Source organism: Colius striatus, chromosome 14, assembly GCF_028858725.1.
Source record: "Colius striatus isolate bColStr4 chromosome 14, bColStr4.1.hap1, whole genome shotgun sequence".
In the NCBI taxonomy this organism is placed as follows: domain Eukaryota; kingdom Metazoa; phylum Chordata; class Aves; order Coliiformes; family Coliidae; genus Colius; species Colius striatus.
Window position 1 is genome coordinate 11,744,027 of NC_084772.1, and position 20,607 is coordinate 11,764,633.

Here is a 20,607-nt window from a genome sequence, read left to right on the forward strand (position 1 = left end):
TCCTGTGCGGAACTCTCTCCAGCAGCTCCCTGTCCTTCTTGAACTGAGGAGCCCAGAACTGGACACCATGTTCCAGATGTGGCCTCAGGAAGGCAGAGTGGAGGGGTAGGAGAACCTCTCTCAACCTACTGCCCACACTCTTTCTTACACACCCCAGGATGCCTTTGGCCTTCATTTACGAGAAAGAATTATTTTAATGATAGGTTGTACCTGTTAAGTAAAAAACTTTGGTGTTGCCATTACCTTACTGCTACACAGATAAAGGTCTTTCCCCCCATATGTTGTTACTGCAGTTAATTAAGAAACAGTGCAACAGAATACAAAATACACCTGCGCCGTTTAGGATTTTAATTTAAAATCCCTTCACGTGTAGCTGGAACTACATCTACTGGGGGGGGAATGCCACACTAAAAATAAATTCAACGTTTCTATTTTAGAAAAGCATCTTCCATGCCCATTTGATCCCAGTGGGACAGCACGACCCAAAACTCCCGCAGTTCCCGCCCGGTGGGGACGGACAGACCGTCCCAGGAAGCCCAACCCGCCCGCTATCACCCCCTGCCTCGCTGGCTGTATTGTCCCAGCCCGAGGAGGGCCCTCGCCCCGGCCCCCCGCGAGCATGTGAGCAACCCCCTCGGGTGCGGAGGGAGGAGTTCGTGACCTCTGCTTTCGCCAACAACCTTGTCCCCGCCGTACGGTTTTTTTCCCGCATCGCCCGAAAGCAGCACAGGAGCCCGAACGCGCCCGCCGGGCCCCACGGAGGGAGGTGCCGCCCCACCGCAGCCCGGCCCCGGCCCTCAGCCCGCCCACTCCCCGAAGCCCGCAGCTCCTCCCCGCGCGGGCCTCCCCCGTCCGGCGGCGGCTGCCTGCCCACCGGCGCGCCTCTGCCCGCCGCCGCGGCGCAGCCCCGCCTGACACAGACGAACAAAAGGCGCCGCGGCCGCCCCCGCCCCTTCTCTTCCTCGCGGCGGGGACCCGGCAGTTCCCCGCAGGCAGCACCGGTAGGAGAAGCCGCTGCAGCGACCCGCGGCCCTCGGAGCGCCGGCAAGTATCGGCCCCGCCGCGGGGGATGCGGACGGGAAAGCGAGGCGGCTCCGCCGTGCAGGCCGTGCTGCGCCGGCCCGGGCTGCGCCGCGCAGGCCGCGGCGAGCCGCGCCGCAGGCGGCGGGAAGGCGGCGCTGTGCGGAGCTGTCCGCGCCCCGCAGGGCCCGCCCCGGCCGCCAAGGGAGCCGCGGCCCCAGGCCCGGCCCTCCTGCCTCCCCTTCCCGCCCTTGCCCGGCCCCCGGGGCCGCTTCCCACTCTCCAGCAGCGGCTCGAGCGCGCTTGCTCTCAGCCGCCTTCTCGCCCGTCCGCCGCGCCGCCCCGACGCCCTCGCCCCGGGCTTCCCCTTCGTGCTCCCTCGGTCCCGCCTGCAGCCGCTGAACTTGCCCCCACCCTGCTGCCCCAAGCCTCGCCTCACCTCAGGCAGCTGTGGGAAGGGAGGCGGGACGTTCCTTTCCTGGCACCTTGTCGAGGCTTCCCCACGTGTGCCGGGCAAAACCGTGCCCTTCGGTGTACGGCACTGAGGAAAGCTGGCTGAGACTGTCAATGTAAAGAAAGAGCGTGGTGATGATGACCATCTTGCCTATATTAGTTAATTGTCAGATTTTCTACAAACCAGCCATTTAAAAACATATGTCAATGCTCACACAGTTCCCTCTATGTATTTTCCTCTATGTATTTTCCCAGGCATACAGGAAACAGATGAAGCTAATTCACCTCAAGAGCCTTAAAACAACAAAGTTGTGTGGTTGAGACATTTTTCGTAGAGCATTAGCATTTTCAGTCGGTTAACACCAGTTGCAACACAAATACCAGTGTTTATGCTCTGATAATAGATATTTTTGTGTTCAGGATGAGACATCGTTGATTTATTGCTGGTTTATGCATGGACCATGCTCATAGAGCAGAGAGCACCTGGGATTTGACAGAGGAGGGACTAGACACTCTTTTCTTCTAGTGTACTCAAATTTTATGGTATTTTAATAGTAGGAAACAGCAAGGATTTTTTTTTTTAATGCTGTCCCTATTTTTTTATAGCACATCTTTCCCACCGTTTTTGCAATGTTACAGACCCCTTTTTAGGGTTTTCCTGAAAGATGAGATTTAAACAACTGGCTTTGTATTTTAGCTGCCAAATTAAAATACCCTGAACTAAATCATTTTTCTTTGAAGATCTTACACTTTTTTCAAAGAAGTGAAGCCTGGTGCACATTTTCAGTCAAGGGCCAAAGGTGGGGGCAGTAAGAATGTTGAATCGTTCTGAAAACCTAAGCAAGAGTATGAAACTTTGTGAACTTCAGTCTTTACAAATTTGAAATGTTTTCTGTACCTTCATTTGCACTTTGACTTGTAAAAAGTTTTCAAATCTCATGTTTTTGTAAGATTCATTTCAACTAAAGTATAGTTCTATAAATTAAAGTCTGATGGCAGTAAAGTACAGTTTTCTTTTCAGCTATTTCATACAGTATTAAGTGAATGTTTGGGTAGGAAGATGCATTGCTTCTGTGTGTCCATTCAGGAGTCAGACTGAAGAATGAGTTAAAGTAACTGAAATGATGACAACCATAAGACAGAGAAGGGTGGGGAAAGGCACAGAAGCAGCTGAAGATCAGCCTTCAGAGGAGAAAAATGTGAAGCCTGATGGGAAAATTCTGTCTGGTGGGTAAATGAAAAGGATTGTAGCATTATGGTTTTTTTAGTAGGGTTTAGCAAAATCCATTTTCATACTTGAATACCTATCAATTAATTGGGTGTGACAGAGGGTATGCAGAATACTGTGTGTCAATCTCATCTCTGTTTTAAAATCCTAATTTAAATTGATGAGAACAGCTTTTTCAATTTAGTATCAGTGATGTACTATCAGGTTTCATGTGGCTATTGTAGGTTCTTAGACAAATCCCAGTTCGAATTATTGGGAACATTAAAGAATTTGAAGACCTCAGAGTTATAGTTAAATGAAAGGAGACTGCACGTGAAATCAGAACTTAACTGCAAACCCTTGCTTTTTGTCTATAGGACAGACTAGCTAGGTAAATTGAAAAGGTAAACACTGTCTTGATTGGAGAGTCTATTTCACTAGTGAAATACTGACAACATTTTGAAAGGCAAGTTACATTGTTTCCAAGCAAGTCTGCTTAGGCTAAATACAAAATAGGAAAGTGACCACAGTTCTCATACAGCCCAGCCCTCAGCTCCATTGAATCTGTATTTGGTACCCATTGTGTAAAAGTCACAGAGTATGAAACAGCCGTTTCAAAGATACAATTCCAGATCTCCAAGATCCATATTAAGCCTTAAATCAACATTAAAAAACAAACCAACCAACAAAAAAAACCCAGCCCAACTCTCAAAATCGGGAGTATTAAGTGTACAGTAAGTTGACTGAGCCACTTAGAAGTGCAGCCTTTCTTTTGCATCGTTCCACCTGCAACTCAGATGTGACACCATTATCAAAGGCTGCTTTGGCCACTCTTTGTGAGTGTTTATTAAAACTTCAGAACCTTCACTGGTTTGGGTTTTTTTATGAAAAACAAGCAAACTCTAAAAAAACAGATAGTTTTAAGATTTTTACAGAAGATTTTTGTTTCTTACTGTGTGATCTAACAGTCATCTTGTAGTGCCTTAATTATAAAAAGCTACCCTGGAGGGCATTCCAATTTAGATTTACAAATTAGATATGGCATTTATCTAGACTTTTGTAGGATCACAGCGTTCTTAAATTATAACTATGTTTTACTAATTAAGGCACACTTTATTGCACTTTGCATGTAAATAAAATACTCTGAGTTTGCTATATGGGAAAATAAAAAACACATCTCCGTAAAGGCCTCTTAAAAACCAAATGTCCTATTACCTACAGAATTGAAACTGTACTAGCACAGACAATGTATAAATGAGTTTCCAAAATTCCTTTAAGTTACATTGTGTTTTTCACAATTGCAAAGTGAAATATTTTTCTTCCAAGATCATACAGGTGGAAAGCTGTGGAACATACTCTCAGTAACTGTTGGTGGAATTGTTGCCATCTCTCTTGGACTTCTTACTTCTGTTTATGTTGCTACACTGCATGAAAATGACCTGTGGTTTTCCAATATTAAGGTAACAGTCATTTTCATAGTTCCATCAGTGCCTTCATAAGAGCATTAATATGACTGTTAGTTGAAATGTCATTTATTTGTGTATTTGTCTTGTAACTTGCTCAAAGCTGTGAAATGTTGCATTTTTTAAGTTTAATTTTACAGAAATGTTGTTTCCCTTCCCACCACTTTTTAAATACTTGATCATTTCTATAAATACCTTTGGCCAATTTTTCTCTGAAAGTATTGCTGCACAGCTCTTGCTTGAGCTGGAGGTAAAGTTCTTCTAACCATTGATTGTTATCTAGAACAGAATTTCAGTAATCTACTCTATGGTGCTCTGTAACCAACTTTTCTTTTATCTGAAGCAATCCAAAACATAACAAAAATAGCTAAAATAAACAATATGCAAAATCCTGGCATACAGTTCTTTTGTTGTATTTATACTGTTATCTTTTTAATACAGTTTAGGCACAATCTCTTACTATTCAATACTAATTTTAAATAATATTATCCTAAATGTGCAAACCTCAAAATGTATTTCAGACATTTACCAGTGTAAAAGCAACATCTACACTGTAGGATAATTTTCATTCCCAAGATCCAGAAGTGACTAGTTCTTTTCCTAGAATCATTGCATGGGGAAATAATGCAGCTGTACACATATCTAAATTTGACCAGAAAAAAGAAACTGGTGGGTCATTTTATTTTTAGATGCCTAAAATTCACTGAGGCTTGTGTATTATGTTATTCAAAGAGTATCTGTATTTAATTGGAATACTTGCATTGCAATATGTGTTTCTTATTTTACACACTTTCTTCATCTCAGAAACATTTATGTACCTATAATAAAAACAGTTGGCACTTACTGAAACAATTGCTGTTGTATAACTGTTTTGTACCCACTGTCATCTTACTTTGAATATATAGATGGATTATATATATACTGAATGTACACCTTAAGATTGTCTTTTCCTTCTAAAAGCTAGTGTTAGCTCTGCAGATGTTGTATATTTTGACATACAAACAGGCATGGACTTGTAGCAATGGATGAACTTAACTGATACAGCATTTTTATTCTGTTTAACTGATATAGAGGGACAGTAAGTTCATTGGGGGAAGCTAGTCTGTAGTTGCAATTTAGTTGCCTGTCAATGGATGAAATACTCATTTTGGTTTATAATTACTGTTTTCATTTTAAGTACACTAGAATGCCATTAGCTATCAAAACTGAAATAAGACCAGCTAGATACTTTTAAGTCTGGATTCTGTTTTCTCAGTAGCTCTCATTTCATCCTCAGGACTTTATATAATAACAAGTAACATTGGAACATGGGCAATTTCTACCAATTTGATGGAAAGATTCTAAAAACCCTCAAGTTAATCTACCCACAGGTTAAAGCAGAAGGAGTGCCGATATTCTCTGATGTCATATTATACTTACTTCAGTGAGATGTTAACTCCATCAGAGAATGCATATGTGGCTACAATACTAATTTTAAACTGGCAACAGCAAGAAAAGTTTTAATGAGGTTTCACATGTTAATACAAATAAAATAACCAGTTGTCACACAGAGCCAAAAGTGATCAGACTTCATAAACACTCCTGCTTTTAGGAGCTATGTGTTCAGTGACTGTATACTGTGTATGTTTTGCATATACACACTTTCAGTTTATATTATTTCCAAGGACATGTTGCCAAATGGAGTGCCATAGCTCTAACTTGGTTGATCAAGCAAATGCAGTTTATTTTCAAACACCTACATCCAGGTGAGATTTAAAGGTACTTCTAAAGAGGTTTTTTTCTCAAATTACTTATTATAGCTTGAGATCAAACAGGTAGTACCCCTTGTAGCTTATTTGCAAATATGAAGAAGATTGGGGACAAGAGAAGTCTGACCAAATTTCCTGCAATTGTCTGCCAAGTCTGTCTGTGCTTTCACTTTGATTAATACAAAGCTTTCTAAGGTTTTACTGTTAACTTCAGTATAGTCAAGGCTTGTTTTCTTGCCAGTATCCACATTAGGGCATTTTGTGTTCATAAGTGAAACTAGCAAGGTAAGAAATCTAAACTGTGTCTCTTGATGCGCTTTCTCTTAACTAAGCAGAGAAAGAATACATTAGAACATACATGAGTGAGAGAAAGTTCAAACAAAAATGCTGTTTTATGAGTAGTATGGGAAGAGAAGACTGCATATAAAGAGGCTGTGAAATTTCCTGTGAACCTGAGACAGAAAGGCTCATCTATCATCTCTAGAACGGTATATAGACATCTCTGTGCCTGTATGTATGAGTGGACGCTGTAGTATCTCTAGATGTATGTACGTGTTTTCCAGCACTTCTGAATTGGCTATTCTTACAGTTACAGCACATACCCTGTACTAAAAAAAGACAAGTGCATTTTCATGCTCCTTTTCTCTAACATTTTATAGTTTGGATGAAACATGTATTTTTGTACACATTAACTGATTTATTTTTTAAACAATTTTTAAAGAGTTTTGTTTTCATGCATACTACAGCCTTAATTGAATGAATCCCAGAATGAACAACTGTAGTCTAATCTTTGGTACATGATTATTGCATGCCTTGCTTAATGGAGTGCAGAGGTTGTTTTGTTTATTTTTATTAAACATTACACATAGAAGAAATGGAAGCAATGCTAATTCAGTGTTTCATTAACCCCAGTGCCTATGAAACATAGTAGTACATCAACACTGCTTTGAAACACAGAAAAGAAAAGAAATTTTAAATCAGTTCCATTTGTGTTTATTTTAGGTTAGTAGCCTCAGTTACTCTTAACTGAGTGCAAACAGTGCAAAGGTGAGGATTTGATGTTACTGAATACTGATATTAAAATTATATAACAACATATTATCTCCATGAACATTTTTCCTTTCTTCCAATAAGCTACACTTAGTCATACACAAAAGGGTATGTGTAGTTACTGAGCTATTATAGAGACACAGTGAGAGACTGGTTTTGTCATTGTCTTTTATGTGAAGGTTCTCATTTTTGTACGTCAGCAGAAGGAGGTCTGCAGTGTTTCTCTGATGCTTTCACACTAACTTAGACAGAGGTTTTTATAAATACCATTTAGGTGCAAAAGGAGGATTTTTTTCTGTTTTGAAGACCCCATTGATAGATAAACATCATGATTGCTTAGTTATAAAACTTTGCAGTTTGACAACTGTATTCCACCCTAATAATTGAAAGTAAGAAAGAGTTCATTATGCAAAGTCATGGTTCTTAATTTCAAAGTGATTGAAGTCACAGTTTTCATCCACACTTGCAGTGATTAGCTTTCTGTAATTTCAGTTACAATTCAAAGAAAGCCAGCTCAGCTTTGGGTGTCTTCCAGCAGTGGTTCACCAACTAGATCTGTTCTTTGGTTATTAGACCATTTTGTTCTGTTTTGAAAATGGCTTTCAACAGTGCTTTGGTTCCAGCTGCTGCAGTATGTGTGAATCCTTTCTTATTTGCTAATAAGTATGCCTGCTATCTCAAAGCTTACCAGAAAAACTGAAAATGCAGATGTCAAAGAATGGTTTATGCTATGAAAGAGGAACATGACTGGGGTTTTTTTTATTTTAATACTTCCTGAAAGAACTGCAAACAAAAAAAGACTGTAGAAGGCCATGTCACATAGTCAGAAGCTATGTTTGTGTACACTTGCAGCAGGGATCACAAAAGGTTATAATTACTCAGCCAAACAATTTTGAAGAAAAAAGTTTTACTCTCATATACATTCAAACAACAAAGGTTTCTGTTTATGATAGTGGTAACTAAACCAGATTTTTTAGCCAAAATCCTTTCTCAGTTTTCTGAAAACTTAATGGACTACACCTATAAAATGTCTGGTCTATTTTCACCCATCTTCAATTGCAGTTTAGTAACTGCTTCTCAAGTATAGTATCTTTTAGGAGCAGGATCTATTCATCATCGACATCACAGAAGAAACCTTGAGTAGGAATGAGCCAAGAGCAAAGTAATACTGTAACAGAGGGGAATTTCAGAGCTTTCTTTTGCTCTTCATCCCTTCTGAGAAAGCATTTAGACTATTATTACCGAATTTTCCTTTAATAAAATTGTTCTTCAAGGAATAAAAATATAAAATTTCCAGTCTTTCAGACATGCAAGATAAGAATCCTGAGATTCCTTCTCTAAGTTGGTTATATTTTACCTTTTTTGCATTTTGACTATAAGAGAAAGATGAAAAAAGATGGGAAACAGTCAGCTAATTGGAACTCATCTAAGTGAATGTGTAAACCATAAAGAGAAGTCCAAAGTACTGCTTTGGCAATACTGTTGAGTGGTTATGGGTACTTTTACTCTGGATCTGATCTGACTAGGAACCATGCCATTCTAACAGATGGGCATGAGATTGACCAGCCAAGAGACCACGTACAAGGGTTAAATACGTATGCTGAAAGCACGATTCACAACAGGAGCACTGATGGCAGCTGTCTGTATTGAGTTCCCACTTGTATGATTGAGACTATTTTAAAATCTTTCCATTCCTAAATTGGACAACTAAAAAATATTTTCAGTTACACAAATAGTGCCTCAACTTTGCCAAGAAAGAAAAGTCACCGTAGCTTCCCTTATGCTCCTTATTTGTAGAAAAACTCAACTCAGACTTTGCTTGCTCAGTATTCTGAATGACTTGGCTAAGGAGTTTGAGGAAAACTAAGCTCTAGATTTTTGTGCTGCCCTTGAGAGGAATAGTTCTTTACATTTTGTTTTGAATGCTTCATCAGATTAGGATAAAGTTGCATAAATTGAAATCATCTGCAACTCTGTATGTATCCTGTAGGATAATGTCCTTTTATTTTCCTTGGAACAGTGGTAACTTCTTTGTTAAACACTCACAAATTGAATATACAGAAAGATAAACATGTGCTTTTAAAATGCTTACCCGTAAGTCTGTATGTTTTTATTGACATGGAATGCTAGGATAAGTATAAACTGCTGTAGAACTGGAAAAGTATTGTGTGTGAATAAAACAGATGTTATCTTAGCGTGAAACAAATGTAAAACTCACTAGTGTTTGTCTCATAAAGTATAGCATTTGGTTGAATACAGCTGGTGCCAAGATTACAAATTAATCATGTTGGAATGCATTTTTGCTAATTAGATCCCCCTCTGTGACTATTCTCTCCCCCTTAATAAATTGCAAATGTTAACATTCCTTCTTTTTTAATTTTTTCTTATTTTTTATGAGCACTTACAATTTTGGTATTAGAAAACTTTCCAGTAGTGGTGAGTTTGAAACTAGAGCTCATTCAAAATCCAGCATTCTCATTTTGCTAAGTGTGTGGCATCTAGTATTTAGTGCCAATGTCAGTTTCTTCTTCTGCTGGAATTCTAATGGTATGTATGTCATAGAGCAGCTGCAGAGTTTAATTGTGAACTTACATAGACGCGGTTTTATCTTGTTGATTTTTCTCAGACCAGAACTTGTATTTGTTTAGTTTGTCAACAGTTGACTTCAATAAAATACATTTTGAGATAAGATTCTATACTGAGCAATAGAGAGGAACAAGATTTTTTTATCTAGCTTTATGTTAGCTCTGAAATAGTATCGATTCTGTTCCAGTAAAAGAAATGGGATTGTATAAGAAAGACAAAAGTTGTGAGATTCTATGCAAGGTCACATTAACCAGAGTGGCATTCATAAAAATCTCAGAAAACAGTAACATTCTGTTATTTCAGTAATGTTCTTTTGTAAAGAAAGATGAAATAATAATATTATCTTTAGAAATCTCAAATGTCTTTAACGACATGCTTATGCCACATACAGGAACCTCATTGTATTTTCAAATCTGAGTAGAAATCTTCCCTAACTTACTGCTTTATCAGTGATACTTGCTGAAATGGTTTTATATCAACTACTAAAAGGATCACTAATAAAACAATTTTGTGTAAGATGCCTGTTATTTCTCTTCAGATTGGTTATTGTGTTTAAACGTGGTCACCCAAGGCTCTGAATTTGTTAAATTTCACTAGGTCTTACAGCTAATGAGTTAACAGAGGAAGGTGAATTACAAAGAACCTGTACCATGAGCAGTTTTCTCTAGGGGAGCTTTCATATCTCATTAGACTCCACCTGCTGCAATATCAGCCAACAAAGAGCCCATAGGTCGAAGTCTACCTAGTTTAAATCATTTAAACATTTTAAAATTAAAAATAACTTTACCTACACCTGAAACCAAGTAAAGTATCACCTTTCCTGTAATGTATAATATGAGAGTGGTGAGCAGCTGGCTTCCAGCAAGAAACAGCATTTAACAAGTGGTCAGATGAAAGAGCAGCTTTATGGTGCAGTCCCAAGTATTGCACACTGAATTAATTGAGCCTCAAGGTGGTAAAGCCATGGAACACTATGGGATATCTACAGCTGGAAGAAATGGTTAAATACGTGGAGAAAGCATATGCAGTTTTAAAGTCCAGCTGTTGGCCGCTGCACTTAACATTGAATACTATAAAAAAAAATCGTAAAAGATTATAAGTGTTTCCAAACAGCATATCAGAATCACAAAAGGCATATACATTTTCCTAGTTAACAATGGCATTTATTTGAACTAAGTTGCACAGAATGCATAAACCCGAAGACTCAAGCCACCGTGTAGGTCAATTTTGCTGGTGCAGCAAGAGTTTATGTGGAAAGCAGCTTTAGAGGAGTTGGAAAAGCAAATGGAAGGTTAATTTACTATTGAACTTTCACTTGCAGGAGGTTGAAAGAGAAATTTCGTTCCGAACAGAATGCGGACTTTATTATTCCTACTACAAACAGATGATTCAGGCTGCTTCCATCCAGCAAGGTATTGTAAGCTGTAAAGTAAGTTTTACTTTGTGTTGCCAGATGATTTTTAAATGTTTTTTCAAATACAGTTGAGAATAAGGAATACCATAACTGTGAAAGGTAGTACAACAATTGTACTGGAGACAAGATTTATGCCAGAGAGCCAATAAGTTATGAACATAATAATTTCACAATGATGCATTGGTTTCTGTGCCATGCCTTCACATTTGGATGAAGGCCATCATTTTTGGAGTCAACTTTCACCTGTTAAGGTTTCAGCCTTACTAATTTATTCAGTATATTACTTTCATTTTTATCCATCTCTTGTTTAGTTTGATTTATGAGCTGTTTGTGGGAAGGGGCATTTTTTTTGCTGTATGCTTGCACAGTAAAGTGATACAATGAGCAACTTCCAAGAAAATCATATGCAGTGATGGGGTTTTCTGTGAGAGTCTCATGTTTGCTAGATACTTAACTGATGCTCCCTATCAATTTTGCTTATACTACACATTTGTCAATATTAACATCACCTGTGTTCAAAGCAGTGACAAGAATGCTTCTCAAGATCCAATATGCACCACAGATTCTATGCTAGGAATGTAAATCTAAAAAGAAATGGTTTATACATTATTAAATATATAGTACTTGAATTAGCACTCTGAGCCACATTTGAAGCAGGGAAACAGAAGACCTCAGGTTATGCTGATTCAGATCTAATGTGATCTGAATCTGTGACTCAAAGTTTGCAGTTTTTGATGAGAGATCCTAAAATACCTTTGAAAAAGTTATTCACTGTTCAAATGAAGGTGGAGGGGGGAAAATGACAATCTCCTATTTCAATTTCTCTTTATCGTTAAGGTTTACATGGTTTAGTATATGACAATAAAACTGAATCTGTGAGGACAATTAACATACTTGAAAGAATGAATGTTTACCAGGAGGTGTTTCTCAGCATTCTGTATAGGATTCTTCCAATTCAGGTAGGCATTTATTTATGGCTTTAGATCCTAAGTGCATTATGAAGATTGCGCAGTGAATCATAGCTCTTCTTTTTAGTTGTTTTCTAATTAGAAATATTCCTGATACCTTTTTAATTTGTGAAAGCATAACCTAATCATACTAAGTATAATCCCCCTATAAATGCTTTATGTCAACATCAGTATTCTTGTGTTTTACAGCAATACCTAGAGCCCATTTATTTTTATATCTACACTTTGTTTGGACTTCAGGCAGTTTATGTCATTGCTCTGTATGTAACAAGCTGGCTTCTTAGTGGAACATGGCTTTCAGGGTTGTTGGCAGCTTGCTGGTATATTACAAACAGGTAAGTGAGATTGAATATTTGTTCTTTCTAAAATTGTACCTCTTGTCCAAGGTAAGGCATTGAACCTTCAAACACATAATTAATTGGACAAGAAAATGAAACTGGAAGGCCTCTCTCCAGATTAGCCAGAAAAGGAAAAAAAAGTTTAAATAATACAAAATATTAGAAAATATAAGCTGACATTGCAGACTAAGATGTTAAAGTTTCAAGAAGTTTGAGTAGAAAATTTTGGATTAAATTTGTCTCTGAAAGTGGACTGCATGTTTCAGATATGTCTGGATCTCCAGATCATGTGCTCTGTGTTCTTCAGCCTACGATCCCTTAGAAGATAGACATTGATATTAGGGCATATGTGCCTGTCAGGTCTCTCCTCACTGCCTCACACTCAATCTCCAGGGATTCCTTCAACGTAAAATCATCAGAAGTTCAGCTTCTCTTTTCCCTTATTCCTGTAGACATCTCCTGCACTAAGTCTCAGAGAGAAAAGACAGTAATTGAGCTGTTCCAGTGTTTTGTCACTTGAAAAAGTCTCAACGTGGAGAGAAAAATTCAAGAACTGGCTTTAGGCCAGCAGTAAGCTGCTGGCACGAAGCTAGCCTTGGTGACATAGGCTGTTAACTGTAACTTAATCAAGAAAATAAAAAGTACAATGTCAGTTCTATGAAAACTGTTTGATATGTTAATCAGCAGCTGTAAAGAAGTTTATCTGCCAGCATGTCCATTACAGAGTAATTATAGGTATATAGTGGCAAAATGTTTCTTTCTCCTAAGATGAAAGTAATTAAAAAATACTTGCAATGTTCAGTAGCTCACATGTTTATTTCATGAGGTCGTCTTTTCCATTTACAGAATATTTGGAGCAGATTTGTTTTGTCCAACTTTCTAATAATTCATGAACAATGGAAGCTTGTTATCCTTTATGCAAATAGCATAAGTACATGGAATTGTTTTGGATAAAGACTTTCTGTCCAGATGAAGTACATCTGAGGCTACTGAGTAACTCTGTTTTAGGAAATCCAGCTGAGCATGTGTCAGATGTGTTGCTTACTTTTCTTTTTAGCAGTCATTTTCTCTACACAAGAAAAAAGAGAATTATGTTTTGGTTTTAGCATTTAATTTGGGTTTTTTAAATGACTGCCTGTTGAGGAATTTTTACTAACTTCAATCACAAAATTTTAATGTTAGAACATTTTAAAAATGACCAGAAGTTCCTAACCAGTTTCATAGCATTCAAATCCAGTGCACTGGAATCAGAATTAATAAACTGATACCTATTTATCCTTTTACGTGCTTTTTGCCAAACAAAAAGTCAGCTAAAATTACCTGTGGTATGAAAACTCCAAATGACAAATCTGGGGAGTAGTTTTGTTTTGGGGTTGGTTTGATCGTTTTTAAATTACCCAATCTGTGCTTCATAAGTAAGATTTAGTCCAAAGCGTAAATGTTTTAACAGTAAGCAAATTTAATGTATAACATTTGAGGTACAGAAACAATAGATAACTTGCAGAACCTTCATAATGATGTTTTTTCTGAGCTAGGCATGTTGAAGGAACTACAATGTAGAGCCATTCTTATGAAAAAGTAGTTAAAATACCACAACTATGCCTATTGTTGCAACCTTTCTGTCACCAAGTTGGTACTTTGTTTTAAACTTAGGAAACTGTTTGTTTTGTACAGAATAGATACTACAAGAGTGGAATTCACCATTCCTTTGAGAGAGAACTGGGCACTACCATTCTTTGCTGTTCAGATAGCAGCCATCACATACCTACTCAGAACCCATTTACAGCCTGCTCAAGAAGTGAGTATTTCTAATGAGTGTAACACAGTAAAATTAATATCATAAAATTGTCTATAAAACTTAGGAGAAAATACTTAATAAGCACTTATAGCCATGGATATGTACACACAAAAATCACTCAGAACGTTTAAAACATTAATCAAATGAGCCTTCTGTTAAGTGTAGTTGAAATACAAAGGGATATATATGCTCAGCACTAGAGGAAAAAAGGTAAGCTCTACAGAGTACTAGACAATAGTACTGTGTATTTAAGAAAACATAAGAGACTAGCACAAAGTGGACAGGAGGAAAGCTTATAAACAACAAAGATTAAGGATTGATTTTATCTATATTACTTATATAGAAGCTTGTCCTGATCTGCACGAATAAAAGAAAGTTGGTGACACAATTTCATTGATAATCAGTTTCTAAGTAATTACTACTCAATTTGTTCACATAAATGCTATTTATAGCATAGTAAAAGATATTTTGCCTGTTAATCTGTGGTCTGAAACTGAGATGTCACCATTTTCTTCCATGGGGTATTATAAATGTAAAATACAGGTATAAATTTTAGAACATGTTTCTCTAAAAATGCTCATTATCCTTCAAGCAATTACTTTGGTTAGAAAACTTGTATTGATGTTATACAAATGGATTTGAAATTAAATTGAAGTGGCTCTGGGTTGGTTTGTTTGGGGCTTTGTATTTTTTGTTGGGGTTTTTTGGATTTTTTTTATGGAGGAAACTATAAAGTTAAGTCAAACTTCTTTCCCCCCTTCCAGAGATTGACACTTATGGCTATATTCATAGCAACGTTTCTATTTAGCCTGACTTGGCAATTTAATCAGTTTATGTTGCTGATACAAGCTCTGGCGTTATTCATACTGGACTGCTTTGACATGCTTCCCACAGCAAAAGTAAGATCAAGTTTGGCAATAATCAAATTTTTTCTTTACTGTCTTTAAGCTAACAGTCTTCATGGTATTTTACTAACCAATGGCCTGAATGCTCAAAGTAATAGAGTTTATACACTCTACTGCTTCAGGCAGGGTTTTATGTAATCAACATTGTATGTATTTTAAGTGTAAAAATAACCAAAACACCATTTCTGGGTGTTTTTTCAACTGATATTTCACTTTATGTAATTAATTTCTATTGTTTAATTTTTATCTGGTTTTGTTTAGGCACAGCTATGTTTTGAGAATATTAAGGGATTGCTTTTAAACACCATCATAACAGTTGATCTAATACCACAGTTTAAGCATGTCCACTGGAAGTGTCCAGAAAAAAAAAAGTAGCTCAGGAAATCTTTGCCTAAGCTGAAGTCATCACATTGTATGAATTTTGCCTAAAGTATTGTGCATCCTTGTTTGAAAGTTAGGTATAGGCACTGTATCATAAAGGGAAGGAAGAAGATAGACCAGGTGGCTCAAGAGAAACCATTGTCCTTTGTACATTGAAATTCACCACAATATAACATTGGCAGTGATATGTTGCCGAAAGAGCCTAAAAGTAACATAAGTGTTACTAAGAAGTTATGGGGTTATTTACAGTCAATCTTAGGAAATAGAAATATATAAAAATTAAGACAATATCTTTGAATTGAATGTCAGTGTGAAATTCTACTGAGATGGTTTTAGCCCATGTAAAAGCATACATTTGTTGAAAAAGGTTCAAACTTCGAGGAAGGTTACAGTAGGAGAAATTCTAATTCTTGTGAATTCCATTTTAAACTTGAAGCAGACTTAATGTTAGTAATTGTGTTGATTTAACTGAAAATTAGTGTGGTGGCTGCATATCAAAAGAAATGTGGATTATTTAGGGGTTTCTAAACTCTTCGTTATATCTGCAAATGTAAGCTGATGTTACCAATTAATTGTGACTAATCAGCTACCTTAAAAGTTGACAAACTACTCACTTTATCCTGAATTACACTACTCTTAGTCCATATTAATTTTTGTAAACATGCTACTAAGAACTGTTGGAGTTTTTAGGGGCATTTGATACTGACTTACACCACTGCTCTAAGACAAAACTAAACTCCAGATCTTTGTGTCAAATTGATATTTTGGTACAGCAGCATCAGAAAATCATCTGATTTTTAATGTTTGCATTAAGTTGAACATTTGTAGAAGTTTAGCATAGCTGGAAAAAAGACTGTACTAAACTATATAAAAGTTCAGTACAGACAATGTTTGATTGCTGCACTGCACTAAGCCATAACTCTTTAGTCACAAAATCATTACAGAGGCCACAGAAACACTTCTGGGACTACAGAAAATACAAAACATCTTCCAATTATCAAGTAATTAATATTTTCATCACTCTGCAACTGTGTAACTCACTACTTTATTATAGTGTCAGGCTTCCTTAGGTATAAAAAAAGATACAAAATATTAACCTAACTAGTTCAGAACATAAACACAGAAAGGATATAGTAATGACTAAGTGTAATGATTAGTGCAAGATGATATTTTTTTGGTAAAAAATAATTGAAGTTGAAATAAATTATAAACCAAAGAAAAGCAGCTATGACTGTAAAGTTTTATAGGCATAAAAATCTCATTATTATTACAGGTTACCAGGCTCTATATTATTCAGATTTCTGGATTACTACTGGTCTGTGTCCTACAGTTCTTTAATAATATGATTCTCGGATCATTACTTATAAGTTTTAATGCTTCTGTCTTGATAGTAAGAGCAATCCAGGTAGGTACCAAAATATTTTTGAAGTACTAAAGAATGTGATGTATATAGATGAGTAATTTATAAGCATTATAATCTGAAATTACTAATGCTAATTAGAAGAATTACTATAGCATAAAGCAACAAAAATACTGCATGATCAAATAATGAATTCAATGACACTAACTACAGCATAACCAAACACATTAGACGCCATAATCATGTGATTACTGTTAACATGTACGATTGTGCAAGCTGCAGTTTGAATCCTGCAAAAAAACTTGCATAAATAGACCTTACACCTGCTTCAGTGGGACTTGTCTTGGAATTATGGATCTGCCTCCAACAAAATGTTCTGTGAGAAACAGGCACATGTCAAGTTCAATTTACTGAAATCTATTGTTTCTTTCAAAGATTAGGATTTTTTTTCTGTATTTACAGTTGTCTTTTTTCTGATGCTGGCATTGATGACAGCCTCTAACCAGCATGTATGAACTCACAGGGCCATTCCTCATGTCTCTTTTATAACCTTTTATAGTCAGGACTGTGTTTTTTATAATTAGGCAATGTCTGCACCTATTCCAGGTTGCCTGAGAGCAGCCAAAGAACTATTCTCAGATCTGAAGCTTTGAAGGGGAAAATTGCTCAAAATCTTATCAAGTGATAGACTCAGAAGACAGCTTTGCCACACTGGAGTGGAAGGTCTAATGAACAGATATTTCAAAAGGCACACAGTAGCTGCTGTAGTTAGGGGAATCCTGGAACACAACCGCAGTTGCACTGGTGACGGCACTAATTAGGCCACCTCTGAAGGAAGGCCATTTGGCTAGTTAGAAAACTCTGCCACATCGATACTCTGTGAAGTTTTCATGATATTGTGCCCTCAGTTTTGTGGAAGAAATACATCTTCATCCTGGATACTCGGTTCCCTATCCATATTTGCTTACATGAACCTAATACAAATTTGGTCCCAACCAGGCTTAGTAGATAAGCTATTTCAAGTAGTCTATATTGCTTTTGTTCCAAATCCATACCAATGTGCTGAAATATTAATATTTTTTCCAAATGTATACAAAAAAGTCCTGAAATACTAATATTTGTTTTCTAGAAAAACCTAAAAAAGGGCAGCTTGCTTAATAGGCTTGGGAAACTGATCATCCATGTGCTGTTAGTCTTGGCCCTGACTCTTATAATAAATAAATTCATCAAGGTAAGCAAATAATTTTTAATATAGAAATTTAGAGACGGTATTATGTTAAGAGCTATTTGTTAATCACCTGCAGTAATATCATTAAATGAAAATTGTTTTGTTTTAAAAGTGAAAGATCATTTTATTCATTGTTTTGGTATATAAATTTTAAAACAAATTCTTAAACCAACAGAAATGAATACAAATCACTGAATATGTATTCATAACTTGAAGCTCCCCTGTGATTTTATAACAAGTGTAGATTTATACTGCATTCTGATATCGCTGAGCAGTTGCAAAGTTTTTTATGTAATTACTTTTCAGTGAGAAATGTTGTCGACCGTCCAATACTTTAGTTGCTTCATCTGCAGAGGTATCTGCAGACATTAGGGACAGTAACACATTTTCTGCTTTTGACTTTTAGTCTCTTCAAGAGATTTATTCAACAGATTAAAATTTAGTACATGTGGAAAGAAAAATATCACTGTAAGATATGATAAGGCAATAAAACAAAAAACAAAGCTAAAACCAATTTGTCCTGGATAATCTCTATGTGTAAGTAATAATCTAACCCTAATAGCTACTCCAAAAAGTAAGTAACTTTCCCTTAGAATCACAGGACCATCATTACAAACTGAGTGCTTATTTGACCACAGGGTACCCTATCTCAGTAAGCCTGTGTTGCTTCACAGTTTAATTTAAATGATAAAAAAAAAGGTTTATCCTGGGAAGTTTAGATTTTTAATGCTTAAAATATCATTTCCTTTCTTTTTCCCTCTTTGTAGAAAGTTCTTAATCTTGAGTCAGATGAACATATATTCAAATTCCTGAAAGCTAAATTTGGATTTGGGGCAACAAGGTAGGATTTAGCTGCAATTCTGCTTTTTTATATGACTTCATTAAGTGAAGCCTGCAGGTTGTTCTCATTTAGAAACCTGGTGATAAATCATACATGTTTACCTCACATTTATGTCATACATTTGCCTTCATAATCTGAACAACTGTAGCTTTATAATTGCTTGGAAAAAAAAGGACAACTGTGTTCCTTTTTGGCATCAAGTTATAAAGTACATGATGACAAGGATTATTCTTTTTTCTTTAGAGATTTTGATGCAAACCTGTATCTTTGTGAAGAAGCCTTTGGTTTACTACCATTAAATACTTTTTCAAGGCTCTCAGATACATTACTTTTCTATGTCTACATACTTGTTCTCTTCCTTCTGACAACAGCAGCTGTAATTGTTGCCTTTCGGAACCTCAGGTAAAATGTATTTTTTAAATAATTCACATTTTAATCATTTTTTTTCTTCTTAATTAGGCTAAAGAACTGACAGTTGTTTACAGCAGCATGCAATGTTATTTTCCATAGGCAATAAGGAAACAGTGCGATGCATAATAGATCAGGCAAAACAAGTAACTTCCTATTAAAGCTAAAAATATAAAAGATGTAACAGGAGTAAGGAAAGAAGGACACTTCCTTAGATTTCTTCAAGCTCTTTTGTTTCCTGTTGAAGTTTTGCTGTATGTATAGGGTTATTTGGTTGGGTTTCAGGGGAGAAGGGGAAGCAGGGGAAGGGTGTCTTTAGTTCATCACATTTTCCCTCTCCAAAGCACTCCCTATCAAAGATTTCCCTGGTGGTATCCTCAAACTGCCAGAAATGAGCTAGAATAGCCTATGCTGAACGTCATGTGATCTGTGTGAAAAAGCAGGACTGGTAGACTGCAACTGTGTATCGCTGCCACCAGTTCTTATAGCTAAACTGTAGGATCTGGAAGAAGTTACAGGACACTAGAAGAAAATTAGCACTGAACTACTATCTATGATTATGGACCTCTCAGTTTTATGTTTACAGTCTGAGCAAAAGTTAGCAAGGATGATATAAAACTTGATTAAGCAAAAATTCAAGGAGTTTCATGTAACTAATTCCACTCATTTTAGATTTTATGTAAAAGATGATCTGAAACTATGTTACGATAACTGTGAAGTCATAGTCACCTATCAGGCACTTTGTATTATTCAACTCTTAAATTTACTGCATCAATCAATTTTTAAAGCAAAGAAAAGACTCTGCAACTCTAATTTTCTGTAATGTTAAATGTAATCCCAAACATTTAACACTGTTTATTTACTTCAATTAGCTCCCACCTGAAAAAACAGGGAAAAAACTCACACATTTAAGCAGCTTATGGTATTTTGATCAGCCCTCTACATACTTTTACAAGACTAAGTCAGGGAATAACCAGTCCTTTCAATGCCTTTTTTCTGTAAACTTACTTCCAATATACAGATTTAGTAGCATCCAGTTACACCAGCACAGCCCCACAAAAAACAGTTCAGTTCTTCACTCTCATGAAAAGCCCAGTGAACCCTGTGGGAGTAGCTGCTTCAGGCACTTAACCAAGTATGTCTTTTTCTGAAACATTTTATCTCATTGCTCTTTATTGCTCTTTAGCCTCAGAAGGATTAAATGTTTTTAAAATGCAGGCAACTATATGAAATGTGTTACAGAACTTTATAAGACTTTTTATTTATTTTGTTTAATTAGTGGTCCATATCAAGTCCAGTTCATGGAAAAAACAGAGGAGTGCACAATAACACTGAGGCCTGATGCTGCTTACAACTTAATTCACACAGTTCTTTTTGGATGTCTGGCATTAAGCACAATGAGGTATTTTTCTTTAAATTCTACTAACGGTTTTTAGAAG

General features: G+C 36.7%; 1 protein-coding gene across 3 annotated transcripts in view; it reads left to right on the plus strand.

Moving 5' to 3' along the window:
* The first annotated feature begins 843 nt into the window (after positions 1-843).
* The window catches only part of DPY19L3 (dpy-19 like C-mannosyltransferase 3), a 34,228-nt gene continuing 14,464 nt past the window's right edge, over positions 844-20,607 (plus strand). The window contains exons 1-13 of one of the 3 annotated variants that reach the window (XM_062007623.1): positions 844-1,044; positions 2,561-2,700; positions 4,007-4,140; positions 10,849-10,939; positions 11,779-11,900; positions 12,099-12,244; positions 13,922-14,045; positions 14,810-14,944; positions 16,605-16,736; positions 17,821-17,922; positions 18,687-18,760; positions 19,004-19,162; positions 20,448-20,570. In XM_062007623.1, the coding sequence (XP_061863607.1) occupies positions 2,595-2,700; positions 4,007-4,140; positions 10,849-10,939; positions 11,779-11,900; positions 12,099-12,244; positions 13,922-14,045; positions 14,810-14,944; positions 16,605-16,736; positions 17,821-17,922; positions 18,687-18,760; positions 19,004-19,162; positions 20,448-20,570 (1,448 nt within the window). In that variant the 5' untranslated portion in view covers positions 844-1,044; positions 2,561-2,594. Of the gene's footprint in view, positions 1,045-2,560; positions 2,701-4,006; positions 4,141-10,848; positions 10,957-11,778; positions 11,901-12,098; positions 12,245-13,921; positions 14,046-14,809; positions 14,945-16,604; positions 16,737-17,820; positions 17,923-18,686; positions 18,761-19,003; positions 19,163-20,447; positions 20,571-20,607 lie in introns of those variants that run through there. The other 2 variants (XM_062007624.1, XM_062007625.1) reach the window with 2 other exon arrangements.